The 20,668-nt window shown below is 35.2% G+C and overlaps 1 protein-coding gene and 1 pseudogene across 3 annotated transcripts; one reads left to right on the forward strand and one right to left on the reverse strand.

The window, feature by feature from the left end:
- Positions 1-8,459: 8,459 nt before the first annotated feature.
- On the reverse strand, positions 8,460-15,960 carry LOC132048943 (putative E3 ubiquitin-protein ligase RF298). 3 transcript variants are annotated; one of them, XM_059439636.1, is made up of 8 exons: positions 14,650-15,960; positions 14,394-14,550; positions 14,086-14,239; positions 12,895-12,936; positions 12,687-12,728; positions 12,497-12,538; positions 9,472-11,434; positions 8,460-9,195 (listed from the first exon to the last, which is right to left on the reverse strand). In XM_059439636.1, the coding sequence occupies exons 7-8, from the start codon at positions 11,356-11,358 to the stop codon at positions 8,716-8,718; spliced, it is 2,367 nt and encodes a 788-aa protein (XP_059295619.1). In that variant the 5' UTR covers positions 11,359-11,434; positions 12,497-12,538; positions 12,687-12,728; positions 12,895-12,936; positions 14,086-14,239; positions 14,394-14,550; positions 14,650-15,960; the 3' UTR covers positions 8,460-8,715. The 3 variants fall into 3 exon arrangements, with proteins under 3 accessions (XP_059295619.1, XP_059295615.1, XP_059295609.1); XM_059439632.1 differs by lacking the exons at positions 14,086-14,239; positions 14,394-14,550; positions 14,650-15,960 and adding an exon at positions 13,256-13,387; XM_059439626.1 differs by lacking the exons at positions 14,086-14,239; positions 14,394-14,550; positions 14,650-15,960 and adding exons at positions 12,176-12,296; positions 13,256-13,387 and having other exon boundaries at positions 12,497-12,728.
- A 1,216-nt stretch (positions 15,961-17,176) lies between these two features.
- On the forward strand, positions 17,177-18,711 carry LOC132062233 (putative E3 ubiquitin-protein ligase RF298; annotated as a pseudogene).
- The last annotated feature ends 1,957 nt before the right edge of the window (positions 18,712-20,668 follow it).

The following is a 20,668-nucleotide window of genomic DNA, read 5'->3' on the forward strand; positions in this document are numbered from 1 at the left end:
CTTTTTTTCTTCCTTAAAACTCCATATCGAGTCGGAGAACACACATAAATTGAAAAGGGGAGTATAAAAGGAAGGATATAATCATATAACTTTTACTCTCAGTGACAAAAATATGAAAAACTCCCACAAGAAAAACAAAAGGTAAAAGTAAAATACTATAAAAAAAAGTGAAGAACAGTTTTTTTTTTTATATAGAAATGTATGAACAGTTTCAATTCATTGGAAGTATTATATGAATCGCCAAGTTTGCAGTTTTCAATTTGTGGCTTTGAGAATCTTTTTCCTTGGGGTAGCTTCATATTTCTAATTGGTTTAATAGTTCCATGAAAACAAAAAATGATTCATTGTGGAGTAATATAGGATTTTAAGAGTAAAGTTGTAAATGGATTCCACAAATGCTATGGCTGCTAGATTCTGCTGGTAAAATTGTACATGTTTTCAAGAAATGTACCATATGTAATGATTGTCCGAGACATGAGAAAAAAGAAAAGAGTATCATAAAATAGACTAAATTTTACTTTCTAAAATTAGTAGCAGTACAAATTTAGATTTTAGAATTAAGAAAAACGTAATAATGTGGATAAATCAACAAGTTACACACATTAATCATTAGCTGACTTGATACAATAAAAACTATTTACGCTATTAGTATATTGTATTTAAACGTTATTATCAAATAGGGGTATAGTTTTCAGGTAATTTTCTTTCCAAAGAAAGAAGGCCCTAATATTATAGAAACATGACTCCTTTTCACTAGCTAATTGAATCATTTTATTTTGGTCGAATTACAAAATACTCTCCTTGACCCAATTGCATAACCCGGTCCCAACCGGAGGCATCTCAACTCTCCCTTATTTATTATTCTTTTATTTCAATTTATATGGCATTTTTTGAATTTCGGGATTCAAAAAAAAAAAAAAAAAATTGACAATAATTTTTTCATGTGTTTTAAATGGGTGAAAATCATTTTCACCCCCAACTTTGCTTTAAAAATCAAACTTCTCCTCAACTATGAGCAATAGTCAATTTCCCCCCTTTATCCTATGCAGTGTCTATTTACCCTTGACATTTTTAATCCCTCATCTATGTAATACCTTTTTATATTATATAATATTTATTTATTTATGTTTTTACCTAAATATCAATCATAAAAAGTAACATTAGATTTTGTTATAAATTCTAAAAGGATTATTCTACTTATAATATGAACTTACATGAAGCTTTATTTATGATTGATATTTAATATATTTATGATTGAGTATATAACTTAATATCGTTCTATAATAAAAAGAATTAAATCCATAAAGTGTGTGTATGTACACACACACACACACACATAAGTTTCACTGATATCGTTTTCTCTATTGTCAATATATAAACAAGTTGTGGTTGTCATTAATGGAAGAATTTTTAAATAATAATTTAAAATTCGTTTAATTATAAATAGATAATCTTTTAGGAATTTGTTATAGAATATAACTTTGTTTTTATTAATTAATTTGTATTACCTGCATTGAAACATATTTATAAAGTTATTTTTACTTGTATAAATACAGACATTAGAGTTTTGATTATTATTAATACAAAAATTTCTTATTGTTCTCATTTATTTCATTATGGAACGATATTAATTTATATACTCAATTAGAATTTCTTGTTATATACTCAATCAGAATTTCTTACTTTTCTTTTTCCGTCTTGAAAATTATATTTATTTTCTTATAGGAAATTTGTTACATAGAGTAAGAAGATAAAAAATATCATCATGATTTTAAAGAAAAAAAAAAAACAAGTTGATAATATAAGGGTAAAATAGGAATTTAAACAAGTTAATTAGGATAAAGGAGGGAAAATGACTATTGTTCAAAGTTAAGAGGGGAATTTGATTCTTAAAGCAAAGTTGGGGGATGAAAATCAAATAGTTTGAATTGTCAATTACGGTGACTTATAGTACTTTTACACATTTTCCAAACATGTAATATTTATGTCAAAGAACTTAAAAAATTCTTTGTCCAAATACACGATCAAAATTAGCAGGTTTGACTCTTGAAATTTGAACTGTATTACATAAATTGGGACAAAGGAAGTAATTAATAGTACAAATACGTGAAGGAACGCTATTTTTCTACTAATTACTTCCTTGATATACCGAAAGGATGTTCGAGGATTTGAACATTTAAATTCAAGTTTAGAATACCACAATCTATTTATTTTACTCAGTTCGAACTCTATCATTGTACTTATCTAGTGGATCTTTTAATCAGAGGCGGAACTAGAGGAGTGGAAGGGGGTTTATTCGAACCACATTTTTCAAAAAGTTACATTTGATTCTTTCTTATTTATAAATTATAGATGTTGAACTCTCTTGGTGAATATCTTTCCTCCCCCATTTTTATTAACACATATACAAAGTCCTAACCGAAGTTACTAGGTTCAGGTGAACCCATAAGTCCTTAATTTCATCCATTCTTGACAAATGAGAAATCGAACCACATCCACAAAATGCATTATCATGCAGCTGCTTAAAAATCAACGTAATGGTGAATACACTTTTCGGTCCTCTTCCCTATTAATTTAGAAAAGTGAGATATTCGTTTAGGTACAAGATACCATCATTACCGTCAGATATAACTGACAAAGGAAGAACTTCCCTATAATTCTGTCTTACTTAGAAACATAACCGCTACCCCAAAATCAACAAAAAATGATTCTGAGTGGGATGATATCATCTTTGTCCATATAAACAACCAAAAATGTCCTACTTCTAACATGTCTTCTTGCAAGTAGATAATCCAAGATCCAACTAGCTAAAATTAGCTTTTCACAAAATGACAATGAATTTAATAAGCACTTGCCACAGTTTCAACAAAATTTTGTTTGACAAGCGTTTACAAGGAAAATAGGAATTAGATAATCTATTTTCTTCAGTTGTCAAAGGAGACTTGTATCCATCTCTTGCTCAAAATGACGTGGCTCACTTATGATGAAAGTTTTTGTAGGAATCAGCGAGGAGTGTGTTGGGTGAGATAATTAGGATTCCTTAATTCTAAATTAGAGACTTCAGGTTTGAATCTTAAGAATGAAGAACATTTATCCCTTAACGAGTTTTACCCAACGTGAACAAAACTAGTCTGGACGTTAAGTTTCAAATAACGAATGATTAAATTTAAAAAGAGTTTTTGTAAATGCAAACACTTGAAATCATAATTTTTCAAGTTCAAATTCTGCCTACTTGCAAAGTTTAACAATTCTAAGTTTGATTCACTTCCAACAAAGGAAACCAATATATAAAATGCTTGAGGAAGATCAAGTTTAACTCAGTATCTACAAAAACCAAGAACTTCTATTAAGCAGATAGAACAACATTTTGTATTAAACCTCCGGACTAAGCGTTCACAAAAAATAATGTGTATAAATCAACAAGTTACACGACATTAATCATTAACTAACTTGATATTATAAAAACTATAATACTATTTACTCTATTAGTATATTGTATTTAAACATTAAATAGGGCTATACTTTCACGTAATTTTCTTTCCAAAGAAAGAAGGCCTAATATTATACACATAACTCTTTTTCACTAGCCAATTGAATCATTTTATTTTGGTCGAATTACAAACTACTCTCCTTGACCCAAATTGCATAATTAACCGGGCCCTAACCGGAGGCATCTCTCAACTCTCCCTTATTAATAGTAGGAATATATCAAAGGAATGCTATTTTTCTACTAATTACTTCATATACAGAGAGGTTGTCCTAGGATTTGCACATTTGAATTCAAGGTTAGAATACCAAAATTTATTTATTTTACTCAGTTCGAACTCTATCATTGTATCTATCTAGTGGATATTCTAACCAGAGATGGAGCTAAAGGAGTGGAAGGGGGTTTATCCGAACCACCTTTTCTGAAAAATTACATTAATTATTTATTTATTTATATATATTGTAGATGTGAACTCTTTTGGTGAAAATCCTACCTCCAATTTTATTAACACATATATAATGTCCTAACCGAAGTTACTAGGTCCCACTAAACCTGCTAGTCCTTAATTTCATCCGTTCTTGACAAATGAGAATAACTGAACCGCTGTTGGGTGTGCGAACAAAGTGCACATTGGTAGCTAAAAAAAAAAAAGAGCTACTTATAACAGCTGCTTCTTAATGAACCTTTTAGAAAAAACGTGCGGGTTATTTCAAACGATAATATCACATCACGTTAAGAATGCGTTGCCCAACAACCGCATCCACAAAATGCAAATGCAGTACCATACAGCTTCAAAACTAACGTAATGGTGAATGCACGTTTCATCCGTTTAGGTACAAGATACCATCATTACCACCATATATAACTGACAAGGGGAGCTTCCTCTATAATTCTGTCGTATATAGAAACATTACCGCACCTCCAAAATCAGCGAAAAATGGCTCTGAGTGAGATGATATCATCTTTGTCCATATAAACATCAAAAGAAGTCCTACTTCTAACATGTCTTCTTGGAAGTAGATAATCCAAGATCCAGCTACTCTTTTGCAGATATATGGAGCTAATTTTAGTTTTTCACAAAATGACACAGATTTTAATGAGTACTTGCCACAGTTGCAACAAACTTTTGTTTGACAAGTGTTACAGGGAAAAATACGAATTAGATAATCTATTTTCTTCAGTTGTCAAATGAGACTTGTATAAATCTCTTGCTCAAAATGATATGGCTCTCTTATGATGAAAGTTTTTGTAGGTATCACCGAGGAGTGTGGTGGGTGAGATAATTAGGATTTCTTTATTCTAAATTAGAGATCTCGAATTTGAATCTTGAGAATGAAGAACATTTATTCCTTGACGGGTTTCACCCAACATGAACAAAATTAGTCTGGATGTTAAAGTTTCAAATGGTTAAGTTAAAAAGAGTTTTTATAAGTGCAAACACTTGAAATCATAATTTTCAACTTCAAATTCTGCCTACGTCCACAATTTAACAATTTCAAGTTTGATTCACTTCCAACAGAGGAAACAAAATTACGATTGAGAAAGATCAAGTTTAACTCAGTATCTACAAAAATGAAGCACTTCTATTAAGCAGAGAGAACAACATTTTGTATTAAACCTTCCGACTAAGCATTTACAAAATGTAATGTGTATAAATAAACAAGTTACACGACATTAATCATTAACTAACTTGATAGTATAAAAATTATTTACACCATTAGTATTTTGTATTTAAATGTTATTATCAAATAGGGCTATACTTTTCACGTAATTTTCTTTCCAAAGAAAGAAGGCCTAATATTGTAGACACATAACTCTTTTTCGCTAGGTAATTGAGTCATTTTATTTTGGTGGAATTACAAAAATACTCTCCTTGACCTAAATTGCATAATTAACCGGCCCCTAACTGGAGGCATCTCTCGACTCTACCTGATTAATAGTAAGGAATATATCAAAGGAATGCTATTTTTCTACTAATTACTACCTTCATATACGAGAGGCTATTCTAGGATTTGAATATTTGTATTTAAGTTCAGAAATCACAATTTATTTATTGTACTCACAAACTCATACTTACCTAGTGGATCTTTTAACCAAGGCGGAGTTAGAGGAGTGGAAGGGGGTTTATTCGAAACATATTTGTCGAATAATTACATTGATTCTTTTTATTTATATATGATAGAGATTGAACTCTCTCGGTGAAAATTTTGCCTCCGCCACTTTTATTAACACATATACAAAGTCCTAACCCAAGTTACGAGGTTCAAGTGAACCAGCGAATCCTTAATTTCATCCGCCCTTGACAAATGACAATAACCGAACCACATTCACAAAATGTAGGGCTGTGCAGCTGCTTCAAAATCAACGTAATGGTGAATACACGTTTCAATCCTTTTCCCTATTACTTAGAAAAAGTGAGTCACCGATTTAGATACAAATACTATTATTCAGTGGCGTAGCCAGAATTTTTATTAAGGGGTGTCAAAATATAAAAAAGTAAATTCACGAAGAAGTCAAGAGGTGTCAATATGTAATATATATACATAAAAAATATTTTCTAACTACTACGCGATGTAATTTTTTTCGACGAAGGGTTGTCGGTTGACACCCCTGAAGCACATGTGGCTCCGCCACTGCTATTATTACCGCCAGATATAACTGACAAAGGAAGAACTTCCTCTTTAGTTCTGTCTTATTTAGAAACATAACTGCTACCCCAAAACTAGCAAAAAATGATTCTGAGTGGGATGATATCATCTTTATCCATATAAACAACAAAAAATGTCCTACTTTTAAAATGTCTTCGTGCAAGTAGATAATCAAGATCCAACTACTCTTTTGCATATGGAGCTAAAATTAGTTTTTCACAAATGAAAATGAATTTAATGAGCACTTGCCACAGTTTCAACAAAATTTTGTATGACAAATGTTACAAGGGAAAATACGAATTAGATAATCTATTTTCTTCAGCTGTCAAATGAGACTTGTATACATCTCTTTCTCAAAATAACGTGGCTCTCTTGTGATGAAAGTTTTTGAAGGTATCCGCGAGGAGTGTGGTTGGTAGATAACTAGGCATTCTTTATTCTAAACTAGAAATCTCGGGTTTTAATCTTGAGAATGAAAAACATTTATTCCTTGACGGCTTTTACCCAACGTGAACAAAGTTAGTCTGCACGTTAAGTTTCAAATAACGAATGGTTAAGTTTAAAAGGAATTTTTGTAAGTGTAAACACTTGAAATCATAATTTTCAAGTTCAAATTCTGCCTACGTGCAAAGTTTAACAATTCCAAGTTTGATTCACTTCCAACAAAGGAAACCAGTGTACAAAACGCTTGAGAAAGATCAAGTTTAACTCAGTATTTATAAAAACCAAGCACTTCTATTAAGCAGATAGAACAACATTTTATATTAAACCTTCAGACTAAGCATTTACAAAGCGTAATGTTTATAAATCAACAAGTTACACGACATTAATCATCAACTAACTTGATAAGTATAAAAATTATTTACACATAGTATTTTGTATTTAAACGTTATTATCAAATAGGGCTATACTTCTCACGTAATTTTCTTTCCAAAGAAAGAAGGACTAATATTGTAGACACATAACTCTTTTTCGCTAGCCAATTGAATCATTTTATTTTGGTGGAATTACAAAACTCTCCTTGACCTAAATTGCATAATTTACCGGGCCCTAACTGGAGGCATCTCTCAACTCTCCCTTATTAATAGTAGGGAATATATCAAAGGAATGCTATTTTTCTACTAATTACTTCCTTCATATACAAAGAGGCTATTCTAGGATTTCAACATTTGAATTCAAGTTTAGAGTACCACATTTATTTATGTTACTCGGTTCCAACTCTATCATTGTATTTAGTGGATCTTTTATCCGGAAACGGAGCTAAAGGAGTGGAAGGGGGTATATTCGAACCACATTTGCCGAAAAGTTATATTGATTTTTTATTTATTTATATAAATTGTAGATGTGAACTCTTTTGGTGAAAATCTTGCCTCCACTTTTATCTAACCGAAATTACTAGGTTCCGCTGAATCCGCAAGTCCTTTTCATCCGCTCTTGACAAATGAGAATAACTGAGCCACATCCACAAAATGCAGATGCAGTACCATACAACTGCTTCAAAACCAACATAATGGTGAATACACGTTTTGGTCCTCTTCCTATTGCTTAAAAAAAGTGAGTCATCCGTATAGGTACAGACACCATCATTACCGCCAGATATAACTGACAAAGGAAGAGTTTCCCTATAATTCTGTCTTATTTAGAAATATAACCGCTACCTAAAAACCAGCAAAAACAGGTTCTGAGCGGGTTGATATCATCTTTGTCCATATAAACAACAAAAAACGTCCTACTTCTAACATGTCTTCTTGCAAGTAGATAATCAAGATTCAACTACTCTTTTGCATATGGAGCTAAAATTAGTTTTTCACAAAACGACAATGAATTTAATGAGCCCTTGCCACAGTTTCAACAAAATTTTGTTTGACAAGTGTTACAAGGGAAAATAGGAATTAGATAATCTAATTTTCAGTTGTCAAATGAGACTTGTATACATCTCTTGCTCAAAACGACGTGGCTCTCCTGTGATGAAAGTTTTTGTAGGTATCAGCGAGGAGCGTGGTGGGTGAGATAATTAGGATTCCTTTATTCTAAATTAGAGATCTCGAGTTTGAATCTTAAGAATGAAGAACATTTATCCCTTAACGAGTTTTACCCAACGTGAACAAAACTAGTCTGGATGTTAAGTTCCAAATAACAAATGGTTAAATTTAAAAAGAGTTTTTGTAATGCAAACACTTGAAATCATAATTTTTTCAGGTTTAAATTCTGCCTACGTGCAAAGTCTAACAATTCCGAGTTTGATTCACTTCCAACAAAGAAAACCAGTATACAAAACGCTTGAGGAAGATCAAGTTTAATTCAGTATCTACAAAAACCAAGTGTTTCTATTGAGCAGATAGAACAACATTTTGTATTAAACCTTCAGACTAAGCATTTACAGGGCCCATCAAGCACCTCCTCTTTCTAATTCTTTTCACATTACTTTGTACATATCTATACCTTTTTTCTCCCCATATTCCTATCAAGTACTATTACAGTTAAGGTATGAAAGAAAAGCCTGAAAAAAGGACATACAAATTTTTTCAAAAAACAATAAGCAGCTCCTTTTTCCTGCCACTTTTTTGAAGTTGCTAACTATCAAGAATCAGCAAAGCAGACAGTAATCCGCTTCTTAATTGGCGTCCTACAAGAAGGGCAGTCATCCATTCCTTTCTTTTCGTGAAGCACGTTGCAATTTGCACAAAGGACTTGATGTGCACAAGGGAGAAAAACCACTGACCTCTGCTCACTCATACACATAACACATTCCCTCTCCATCTTTACAACAGCAGAGCTAGACGAAGTTTCTTCATCGCCTGCTAAACCCTTTGTCATTTGAGGAGTGCCTCGTTTAAGTGCATCTATTTTTGATCTTTCAGACTGCAACCTCAACTGAGAGATTTCACTCTCAAGCTTTTGGATATCTTCTTTACACTTTTGCATGTTTCTCTCTGCCTTCTCTCTCAAATTATTCACCTCCAGTTTTCCCTGAACACGGAGTTGTTCTCTTTCAGCTTTCAAAGAATCAGCTTGCTCTAGAATCCTTTGTTTCACCTTTTCCTCCTGCTTCCATAGAACCTGCAATTCATTGTTTTCTCATGAGCAAATCACAGAATAAAATATTTACAAATTTATTTTTTATGTGCTAGCTTTTATACTAGGAGGCAAATAGTAGGTGAATTATCAGCAGGATTGCATAAGTAAATGCCAACCACTATTACCAGAGACTATTAGTAACAAAGAACTGACATTACAATCGAACTGTAACAAGTCATTAAACACTAAGTATATTGGTAAAAGATATTTTACCATGATCAACTAGGCAAAGAAATTTCATTCCTAGAATAAAAATACCTCAAACTGGTCCAGGCGCTGCTTGGCTTTCTCTTGTAGCTGCTCCAAATCAGCTATTTCCTGCTTGAGAATAGAGAACTCCTCCTGCAATGAGCGCTTCTCCACCTCCCCAGCTTGACATTTCTTCACTGTCTCCTGCTCCTTTGCTAAAGCTTTATGCAAGGTTATAGTAGACACTTCGTTAGAGAGCTTTGAGGCCTCCATCTCCTTCTTTAGCACACCATTCTCCCCACCCAACTTGTGAAGAGTAGAGTTAGCATACTCAATTGAGGCATTAGTATTTACCAACGCTTGCTCCATCTCCGCAAGCCTCTTCATGGTGCTCTCCTCCAGCATTTGCCTTTCCCTCTGAAATCTTTCCGCATCGTCTTTCTCTTGCCTTAACATTTTAAGCTCCGACTGATCCTTGCCAAGCCTCCGAGTAGCCTGCATTACCTTCTCCATTGCCCAATCAGACCACTGTTGGAGCTCTTTTTGCAATGTCTTCATTTGAGGAATCAGCAGCATTATAGCTTCATCTCTTTCATTTTGAGGGACATATATCCCCAGAGACTCATCATACGGGATACCAGCATAGTAATCTGGCACCGTAGGAGAGCTAGTGGTGCTGTCTGGGGCCTCTATGCTAGACTCAGGCTCCAAGGCTAACAATGCAGGATCCTTTTTGTTTACCTCATGTTGCATTGGCGGCATGCTAGAAGTGTCAGTTGCAGGTGCAATGGAACTTGCTTCTGCTAAAGGACTATTGCTTTTAACCGAAGCTTTTTTCCCTTTAGAGTGAGAACTCTTCTTTGTTGCACCAGAAGAACCTGATGGAGAATTCATTTTTTTGTCCAAAACCATATTTCCCCAAGCAGAGAGGTTTGCCTTAATGGTCTTACCCATGCGGCCTTTGCAGTTCTTCTCAGACTGATATGTCTTTCGCCTAAGCAAATCCTTCTTGTTTAGCCCCTTTCGACCAGCCCCCGATTTGTCTTCTATAAGTGCTGCTTTAGCCACTGCTTCCGGAAGAGGTACGGGACTTCCTTTTCCTTTTGCCGCTTGATGAGCATGTGAAATTTTAGAATTAGATTCTTGAGGGGCTTCACTAGCAACAGGAACTTTGGAGTGCGAGGTTTGAGCAATGGGAATAGAAGGTTTTGGCAACTGTGGTTTCTCATCCGGGTTTGACTGAGTATTCTTAGAAGCCTCAGTCTTTGGTTGGGAACTTCCTGGACTGCATAACTCAGCCAGAAGATCGCCTTCCACTGAACATGCATGTACCAGGTTCAAGTCCCATATTAACAGGCACCACATTGTTTCTGCAACTGTCAAAGCTGGCTTAACCTCCCTCACCACACATATCATCTCCAGCAACGTGTACTCTACCAGGCTAGGCAAATCTGGAAATGCGAGATGTCTAGCGGTATCAAAAACCTTTTCCCTACGCAGCAAAGCCAAAGCACCATCAACAATATTTGAGATGGAATCCTTCTCACCGTGATAAAGGCCACTCCTCAATATAACCCGTTCAGCAATTTCCTCACTGTATCCACACTCAACAATCCTCTTGACCGCGCTCCGGAAAGTTGCAAACAAATTCTGCGATAGAAGTTCCTCAAGTTGAGAAATTATTGGATCCTCCCAATCCGGATCTGGTGAACTTTCCACTCCTTGTTTCTCATTAGACTGAGGACACCCTCCCTCCAATGGCTCGATCTCATTAAGAGTGCTTTTCATTTTTTCCTCTAATAATTCATATCTTGGAAACTCAGTAAGAGACAACACAGGTGAATCAGTAGGAGTTTCTACTGATAAGAACTTCCTCTTGTTCCTACTTCCCTTTTCCTGGTCCGAAACCACCAATGAATTTTCATTGGCATCATCACTGCTGTTACGATCAACCATGTTGAGTATGTTTTCTACGAGCGTTATACTACTGCTGTACTTTGATCAGTCAAGTGTCTAGCTACAATTTCCGGTCCTGCAGCAAAAAGCCATTCAAGTGATAATGTGGCCATGTGGGGATTAAAAGTTAAGGTAACACATAGCAACAGAGAATTAGGAGTTCCCAAACAAAGGGGAGAAATCATATCAGTATTTCTTTGCTAGGCTAAATAACATAAAACAAAAGTCACGGGCTAACGGCAACAAGAACAACTCCAGTGAGCACCATAAATCAGCAACATTATCATACAGCCATACAGGTGAAGCTGCCAAAGAATTAATATTCTATGAGCATCACTAGGGGTGACAAAATTAGCCCATGAAAACATGATCCCCCCAAGTTTGGGCTGATCATTGACCCGGCTATTTATTAGCTCAACCAATAAAGAGTTGGGCTGATATGCAACCCAAATTGACCCATGAGAAATCTTGTCAAAATATTTTCAGAAAGGCAACTTTTCATTTGATATGTCATATATAGTCACCATAAAGAAAAAAAAAGGTTTTATTAGGTACTAAAAAATTATAAAAGAACAAACAAAGAAATTAAAACATAGTAAGAATTGAGCCGGTAGGGTTATGAGCCACATCTCAGCCCGATCCACATCCCAGCCCATTCTAGCCCAAGTAACTTTTGGGCGGGTTATTAAATTGGGTGGGTTGGGCTATGACCCGCATCTCAGCCATTTCAGCCCAAGTAACTTTTGGGCGGGTCAATAACCCTAACCCGCCCGTTTATTAACTCAGTCCATTTTGACGGGCCCAAATTCAGCCTAACCTGCCCATTTGACACCCCTAAGGATCAGTGATCCTCAAATTCTCATGTGATTCAATTACTCAAATCTCTATCTGCAGCAAAACACCATTCAGTGGTGATATGGTGTTCCCGAAGATTAAAACTGAAAAGAAAACATAGCAGCAGAGAATCAAAAATTGAAAAAACAAGGGAAAAACAAACATTGATCGTTCTCGATAGGCTAAACAACGTCAACAAAAGATTATCCAAACAGAAAATCCAACCAACAAGAAACAGCTCTAGTAAGCATAAAAAACCAGCAACATTACCAAGGAAATGGATATAAAAGAAAAAAAAATTTACCTCTGAGTCACAGTAGATGAGCTGCCAAAAAAAATTAATTTTCTGCAACAAAAATCCCTCAAATTCAAAATTCAAAATCAAGCATCAGAATTGCCAACAAAAAAAAAAAAAAAAAAAAACAGCTCTAGTAAACATACAAAACCAACAACATTATCAAGAAAATGGATATAAAAGAAAAACAAAAGCTTACCTCTTGAGTCACAGTATATGAGCTGTCAAAAAACTTAATTTTCTGCAACAAAAATCACTCAAATGAATCAAAAGGGGAAAAACCAAACATCAGAATTGCCAAAAAAAAGGTACTAACAATTTATCAAAACAAAAAAACAGCTCTAGGAAGCATGCTAAACCAGCAACATTACCAATAAAATGGATATAAAATAAAAACAAAAGCTTACCTCTTGAGTCACAGCACATGAGCTGCCAAAAAACTTTAATTCCTGCAACAAAAACCACTCAAATGAATCAAAAATTCAAAACCAAGCATCAGAATTGCCACTAACAATTTATCAAACAAGCAAAATCCCAGAAGAACAAAGAAAACCCCAAGCTCAAAATTTTATCAAGAAACCAATAAAAAAACAATCTTGAAAAAACCAAAATAAGCTCAGCCTAGAAAAAAAAAATCAAGAAACCTTCAAAAGGGGTTGTTTCAAAAGGGAAAAAAAGATTTTCACACACACACATATATATGTATATATATCAAGAATGAAACTAGAAATAGCAGAAGTTCAATTAAGAATCAAAAGAGTCACTCACCAAACACTCTAGAAAGCCAAAATTAACAAAGGGTGAACAACATTTCTTGCATTTTTCATGCTGTAGCCACACTATTTGGCAAGAGCTCTAAGTAGTGTTTTTTTCGTTTTGTTTTGTTTTGTTTGTGCTGCTCTGCTAACACTGAAGTTTGGATTCTATTTATAGGGTCACTGACTAAACGTGGGTTAACCTTGTTCTAACACTTACTTGATGGATAACCACGGTTAGGTACACTGTATTTAATTTCTAACTCATCCACAGAATTTCCAACTGTGAAAGTTAAGGAACTTTTCCATTTTTAAGGGAATAAATTGGATAATAATTAATGATTAACCATTAAAGAATAATAATAATAATAATAATAATAATAAGAATACATGTGGGAAATGTGAAATTTTCAAATATTTGGCATTGTAAGTCAAACAAAGAAAATATACATCATTTAATTTCTAGAATCTTTTTAGTCTTTCTTGGATATTGAAAATCAGATAAAATTATGGTAAGATGATAATGGAATAACAAACTTAATTTTTCAATGTTGTCGCCGCACATGTCACACAGTCACAATAGTCTTTCAAAATTCAAATTGATTGTAAAAATATAAATATCTCATAAATTGATTTAATTCAAATTGATTGTAAATATATAAATATCTCATTTATTGATTTATTTCGATCTTCGGCATAATTCTACTATGGAAATATGTTAAATAATTAAGCTAAATTGATATAATAGTACACTATATTGTTCTAGTTCTTACGTTTTACGTGTTATTTATAGTATATAGGAGTATTAGATTTATATGTACGAGGACATGCGTGTATTCTTACCAATACTGTCGTGTTCACTTGCTCCACCTCTTCAGCGGGAGCCATCGAAAATCGCCTCTCAGGGATGCCAGAGCCTGTGGTGGCAGAGTGTTGACTGAGTTGAAGGTCGTGGCCTTGGGATACCATGGTCAAATATGCAGAGATGACGATGAAACTGACAAAAAATTAAAAATGAGAGACTGAGAAAGCACAAACTTAATAAGAAATTCAGAGAACGAACAATGAAATTGCCAACATAAAGATGAATGAGGCAAGGAATAAGAACGGCTGAAGGAAGTTGGTATTTATAAGCAACGGGTCATCTTTACCCTGATAATCAATGATGACATCATCCTTAATACGATCTCGCCACGTGCCCCAAAAGTGAAGTTGAAAAGACATTCACCGTTTTAAATTCAAGAGTAATGGTGACAGTTGTGTCTCTTTTCCCGCTTAAAGTTTCCACTTCTGGACAACTTTTGAAAACTGCACGGGAAGTAGAAATGATTTGTATTGGTAATAAACACATTGGGAAGAACAACGGGTAACGGGAGTTGGTATTTATAAGCAAAGGATTATCATTACCTCGGTAACCGATGATGACATTATCCGCAACACGATCTTGATACGTGTCCCAGGCGTGAAGTTGAAAGACATTCACCATTTTAGATTCAAGAGTACTGGTGACGGTTATACCTCTTTTCACGCCTCAAAGTTTTCACTTCTGAATAGCTTCGGAAAACTGCATGGAAAGTGGAAAGACTTTTTGATCATATATGTATTGATAATAAATATATCAGGATAAAGGCTCTTTGATCGTACACGTGGCAATTCAACCACGAGATCATCGGTGCCAGCTTGATCAAAGAATGAAGAACTTTTAACCATCTGAGAACTCGTGTTTGTTTCGACTATACCGAATAGCAATGTTCCGGAATGATCCATCTGGGGGGTCCAAGTTACTCAGCCAATCGTCATCCTAACCCTAGCCAACTTTGAAATATTCATCTTATCACGTCCAACAACTGCGATTTTATCCCTGAAATGTGTGGGAGAGGTGCTACAAGTTAGTTAGGATTAGACTATACTATAAATATCTCCCTCTTCCCACTATTGTAATAAGCTATTGATATATAAATACTTTGGCAAAATTACTGTTCATTTAGTGCTCATTACTTCTATTTGCTAGCAATCAATAAGAATTGCTTCATCTGCCTCTTCTTATTATTTCTACTTCATTATTTACCTAGTTATCATTATTACCTTATTTTCATCATCTTTACATTATGAAAGGATCAATTGAATTTGGTTTATTTTTAGGGTAAGGTCAAATTTGCTTCTAAACTATGTGAAATAGAACACATTTGTCTTTCATTAGTAGTTGGGGTCAAATATGCTCTCGTCGTTACTAGCTGGGGTCAAATTTTCCCTTGAACTATGCGAAATGGAACAAATTTTTCCTTATTTTTAAACAGTGGAAGCTTAGCACCTGGTGATGTCACGAGTCATGCAATCAAAGTTTAATTTTTTTAAACGGGTAAATTTGAACCTAGCACCTAGTTCAGGGGCAAACTTGACCCTATCGCATAGTTTAAGGGCAAATTTGACCCAACCCCCTAATTTTGAATTTTAAAATTTTATTGTTCCTAGTTCCACTCCTCCCGCCACTACCTCTACCACCAATCACTCTTTCTTCTTCCTTCCTCCATGTCTCTCCCCGCCACCATTGTCATCATTACCTCCATGACCATCTTCTCTTCCCCTTTCCTTGCTCTTTCTCCTCCCCATCAACCCACCACCACCTATACCATTAGAAGAACGGCTTAAAGATGCAATATAGAATACTACTTTACTGCAGGTGTATAGCCGCATAAGGGTCTAAGAAGGAAGAAAGGGTGGTCGGCAGTAGAGGTAGTGGCGCGGAGAGAGAAAAAAAGAATAAAATTTGACCCCTATGTGATTATATAATTCTTTTTATTCCTTCTCTCTCTCTCTCTCTCTCTCTCTCTCTCTCTCTCCCTCTCTCTCTCTGCGCCACTACCTTTACCGCCAATCACCCTTTCTTCCTCCTTTGACCCCTATGCGGCTATACACCTGCATTAAAATAGTCTTATATATTGCATGTTTAAGCCGTTTAGCGCATTTTCTCCTAATGGTGTAGATCGTGGTGGGGTGACAGAGATATAAACAGAAAGGAAAGGGAGATGGAAGATGATGGTGGGGTGAGATAATTAGAAGGAAGGAGATAGAAAGGGTGATTGGTGGTAGAGGTAGTGGCAAGAAGAGAGAAAGGAGGAACCAAAAAATTGGGAAAACTCAAAAATAGGGGGAAGGGTCAAATTTGCCCTTGAATTATGCGAAAGGTTCAAACTTACCCTCTGTTTAAAAACAAAAATCCTTAATTGCATGACACGTGGCATAATCTGGTGCTAAGCTTCCATTGTTTAGAAATTAGGGTAATTTGTACTATTTTGCAGCAATGTGGGACAAGGGCATATTTAAGCCCAACTATTAACCAAGGGCAAATCTATTCCATTTCACATAGTTCGGGTCAAATTTGACCTTTTGCCTTATTCTTATTTCTAGTAGCCTTAATCTCACAAATTTAATTGTTTGACCTAATAACCAAATTTTAGGTTAAATAATATAGTAAGACATATATGCATAGAATAGTGGAAATAGATAGATTGCAACTAAAAGAATAAAATATCATGTAATTTTAAATTGATACTTGTACGTCGGCCGAGTTGGCCTTGGTCCAGCTTAGTCAATCGCCTCATGTCGTTGATCACCTGAAATATATTACGAGTTAGAAATTTTCAACTTTAATTGCCAAATTAAGTTGAGATAATATATATGCCATAGTCAAGCATAGCCTTCATTCTTGAAGTCAATTCCTAAGACAAGTTGAAACTTCAGCAATCCAACATTTTAATGGTTATTGTACTTTATTACTTTTGTATCAAAGTCACTAAATTATTTTTTTAGGAAAATTATATAGATGACCCCTTTAAATTGTTCACAACAATTCAATAAATATTCCAACTGATCCAATGACCAAATAGACACACCTTAATCCTCAAAATTTTGCTGGAGATGATATTGTTGATGGTGCTTTGGCTTGAGGACTGGCCTTTATCACGGTGAGAAGGATGCCGTCTCAAATATTGTTGATGGTGCTTTGGCTTTGTTGCGTAGGGAAAAGGTTTTTGATACCGCTAGACATCTCGCATTTCCAGATTTGCCTAGCCTGGTAAAGTGTACATTGCTTGAGATGATATGTGTGGTGACGGAGGTTAAGCCAGCTTTGACAGTTGTAGAAGCAATATTGTGGTGCCTGTTGATATGGGACTTGAACCTGGTACATGCATGTACAGTGGAAAGCGAGCTTCTGGCTGAGTTATGCAGTCAGAAAGTTCCCAATCAAAGACTGAGGCTTCTGAGAATACTCAGTCAAACCCGGATGATAAACAACAGTTGTTAAAACCTTCTATTCCCATTGCTCAATCCTCGCAGTCCAAAGTTCCTGTTGCTAGTGAAGCCCCTCAAGAATCGAATTCTAAAAATTCACATGCTCGTCAAGCGGCAATAGGAAACGGAAGTCCTGTACCTCTTCCCGAAGCAGTGGCTAAAGCAGCACTTATAGAAGACAAATCGGGGGCTGGTCGAAAGGGGCTAAACAAGAAGGATTTGCTTAGGCGAAAGACATATCGGTCTGAGAAGAACTGCAAGGGCCGCATGGGTAAGACCAAGGCAAACCTCTCTGCCTGGGGAAATATGGTTTTGGACAAAAAAATGAATTCTCCATCAGGTTCTTTTGGTGCAACAAAGAAGAGTTCTCACTCTAAAGGGAAAAATGCTTCGGTTAAAAGCAATAGTCCTTTAGCAGAAGCAAGTTCCATTGCATCTGCAACTGACGCCTAACGTGCCACCAATGCAACATGAGGTAAACAAAAAGGATCCCGCATCGTTAGCCTTGGAGCCTGAGTCTAGCATAAAGGCCCCAGACAGCACAACTAGCTCTCCTACGGTGCCAGATTACTATGCTGGTATCCCGTATGATGAGTCTCTGGGGATATACGTCCCTCGAAATGAGAGAGATGAAGCTATAATGCTGCTGATTCCCCAAATAAAGACATTGCAGAAAGAGCTCCAACAGTGGTCTGATTGGGCAATGGAGAAGGTAATGCAGGCTACTCGGAGGCTTGGCAAGGATCAGGCTGAGCTTAAAATGTTGAGGCAAGAGAAAGACGATGCTGAAAGATTTCAGAGGGAAAGGCAAATGCTGGAGGAAAGCACTATGAAGAGGCTTGCGGAGATGGAGCAAGCGTTGGTAAATACTAATGCCTCGATTGAGTATGCTAACTCTACTCTTCACAAGTTGGAGGGGGAGAATGATGTGCTAAAGAAGGAGATGGAGGCCTCAAAGCTCTCTAACGAAGTGTCTGCTATAACCTTGCATAAAGCTTTAGCAAAGGAGCAGGAGACAGTGAAGAAGTGTCAAGCTGGGGAGGTGGAGAAGCGCTCATTGCAAGAGGAGTTCTCTATTCTCAAGCAGGAAATAGCTGATTTAGAGCAGCTACAAGAGAAAGCCAAGCAGCGCCTGGACCAGTTTGAGGTATTTTTATTCTAGGAATGAAATTTCTTTGCTTAGTTGATCATGGTAAATACTGCCCAGATTGAGTTTGCTAACTCTACTCTTCACAGGCTGGAGGGAGAGAATGTTGTACTCTCTCGATCCGTCCACTTTTACTTGTCACGTTTCGCTTCTCCAGAATCAAACTGCATAAATTGACCAACAATGTAAAATGTACTTTTTCATAATATTAATATGAGAAGAATTGGATGACAAGTAAAAATGGAGAGGGGGAGTACTAAAGAAGTAAATGGAGGCCTCAAAGCTCTCTAACGAAGTGTCTGCTATAAACTTGCATAAGGCTTCAGCAAAAAATGTAAAAGAGTTATTGCAAAAAAAAAACACACACACACACACAACTATGGCTACTTATCATAGAAATAATATTATGTCCCTTGTGTCATGTTTCCTAGTGATTTTTACGATAATTAGAAAAAGTTGAATAACTCGCCATTGTTAAAAAAAATAGTTTAGTAATTTCATGTGTTACCAATGTAAAGTTGAGTGCCTTTTTCATTACAAAAAGTAATTTTATAATTTTAGTATATTAAAATAAAAGTTGTAACCATCCATGAAATTAACTCAAAGTCTTAGTTATGCTTCTTATCTAACTTCTTTTTACTCCATTGGGTTTCTCCTTGTCCTTAAACCAATTAATTAAACATCATGCAAATGTCGATTTTTTCTCTATAAGTATTTATTGAACCACAACTTTTTGTTTTGTGTGCATCTAGTTACTTGGACTAGACATGAATCTTATATATTTTAGGCTTTGTTATATAAAAGGCTTCTAAAATTTGGAATATAAAAAAAAATTGTAAAATGCTTACTAAAAATATAAGAAATGAAAATTTTGTGTTTTATTTTTTCTATTTCTTGCTTCTTGCTTCCTTGTGTTACTCACATTGCAAGTAATACAATTAGCAGTGTTTTAAACAAAATGTAGTATGTAATGTCCATCCTCAATAATTTGCTTCGTAGTTGATCAGGAAATTTCAAATATGCTATACAAAAAATGGAACAGATCGCTAATAAAATCTTCATTACCCCACCATATGGTAAACTTTGTCACTGTTATAGGCCTTCCAACACTACCATTGTACTTTGATCACCCTTGCCACCATGTGTGATATTCCAGTATTTTCTCTAGGATGTTTATCATTTACCTGAGTAATGAAATAGCGAAATATGAATATCACAAGTAATTTTTTTTTTCTTTCTATTTGATAGATTTTGTCCCCTCATATGGTGTAGAAGATATGAGAATCATCATCATTTAAAAGCCAATGTCTATAAATAAGTATGAGTCGATAACCTAGAAGAGAGAGTACTTAGTAGTAGCATGTTTGAGTTGGTCCAATTAGACAGGGCATTTTTCACACTGTCCGATAATTTCTTAAAACAATGCTCGCATGACAAGCAAAGGTCATATAAAGGGAAAATGCATAAGTATATTCTAAAACTTGTTCCAAAATGTCAATTGTATCTACTCTTTACGGGAGCCCTATTACCTTTGAAGCACGTGTAATTAAAGCTAAAGAAAAGGAAAGGTTGTAGTGAAACAGGAAGAAATTAAATTTACTAGCAGTAAAAAAAAAAATGTATATATATAGCAGCGATCAAATCTAGATTATATAAAATGGTGCAGAATTGAAGAAAATACTTACTTTTTCATGTTTGGTATCACTTGTGTGGCCCCTTGCTATTCTTACCAGGTTTTCCATAAGAGGATTGTTGCAATTATATCATCGTCGTCTAATTCTATAGCAATTGAGAAGAACTTCACTAGCAGTAATAAATAATGAATGGTCATCAAATCTTATGTGAATTGTGAGGAATTAAAGAAGATACTTGTCTTCGTCTTGCTTGGTATCGATTGTTTGACCCCTTCTAGATCTAACAAAATTCTTCGTCTTGCTTGGTATCGATTGTTTGACCCCTTCTCGATCTAACAAAATTTTCCATCAT

The sequence above is a fragment of the Lycium ferocissimum genome, chromosome 1, assembly GCF_029784015.1.
Source record: "Lycium ferocissimum isolate CSIRO_LF1 chromosome 1, AGI_CSIRO_Lferr_CH_V1, whole genome shotgun sequence".
Taxonomy (NCBI): Eukaryota; Viridiplantae; Streptophyta; class Magnoliopsida; order Solanales; family Solanaceae; genus Lycium; species Lycium ferocissimum.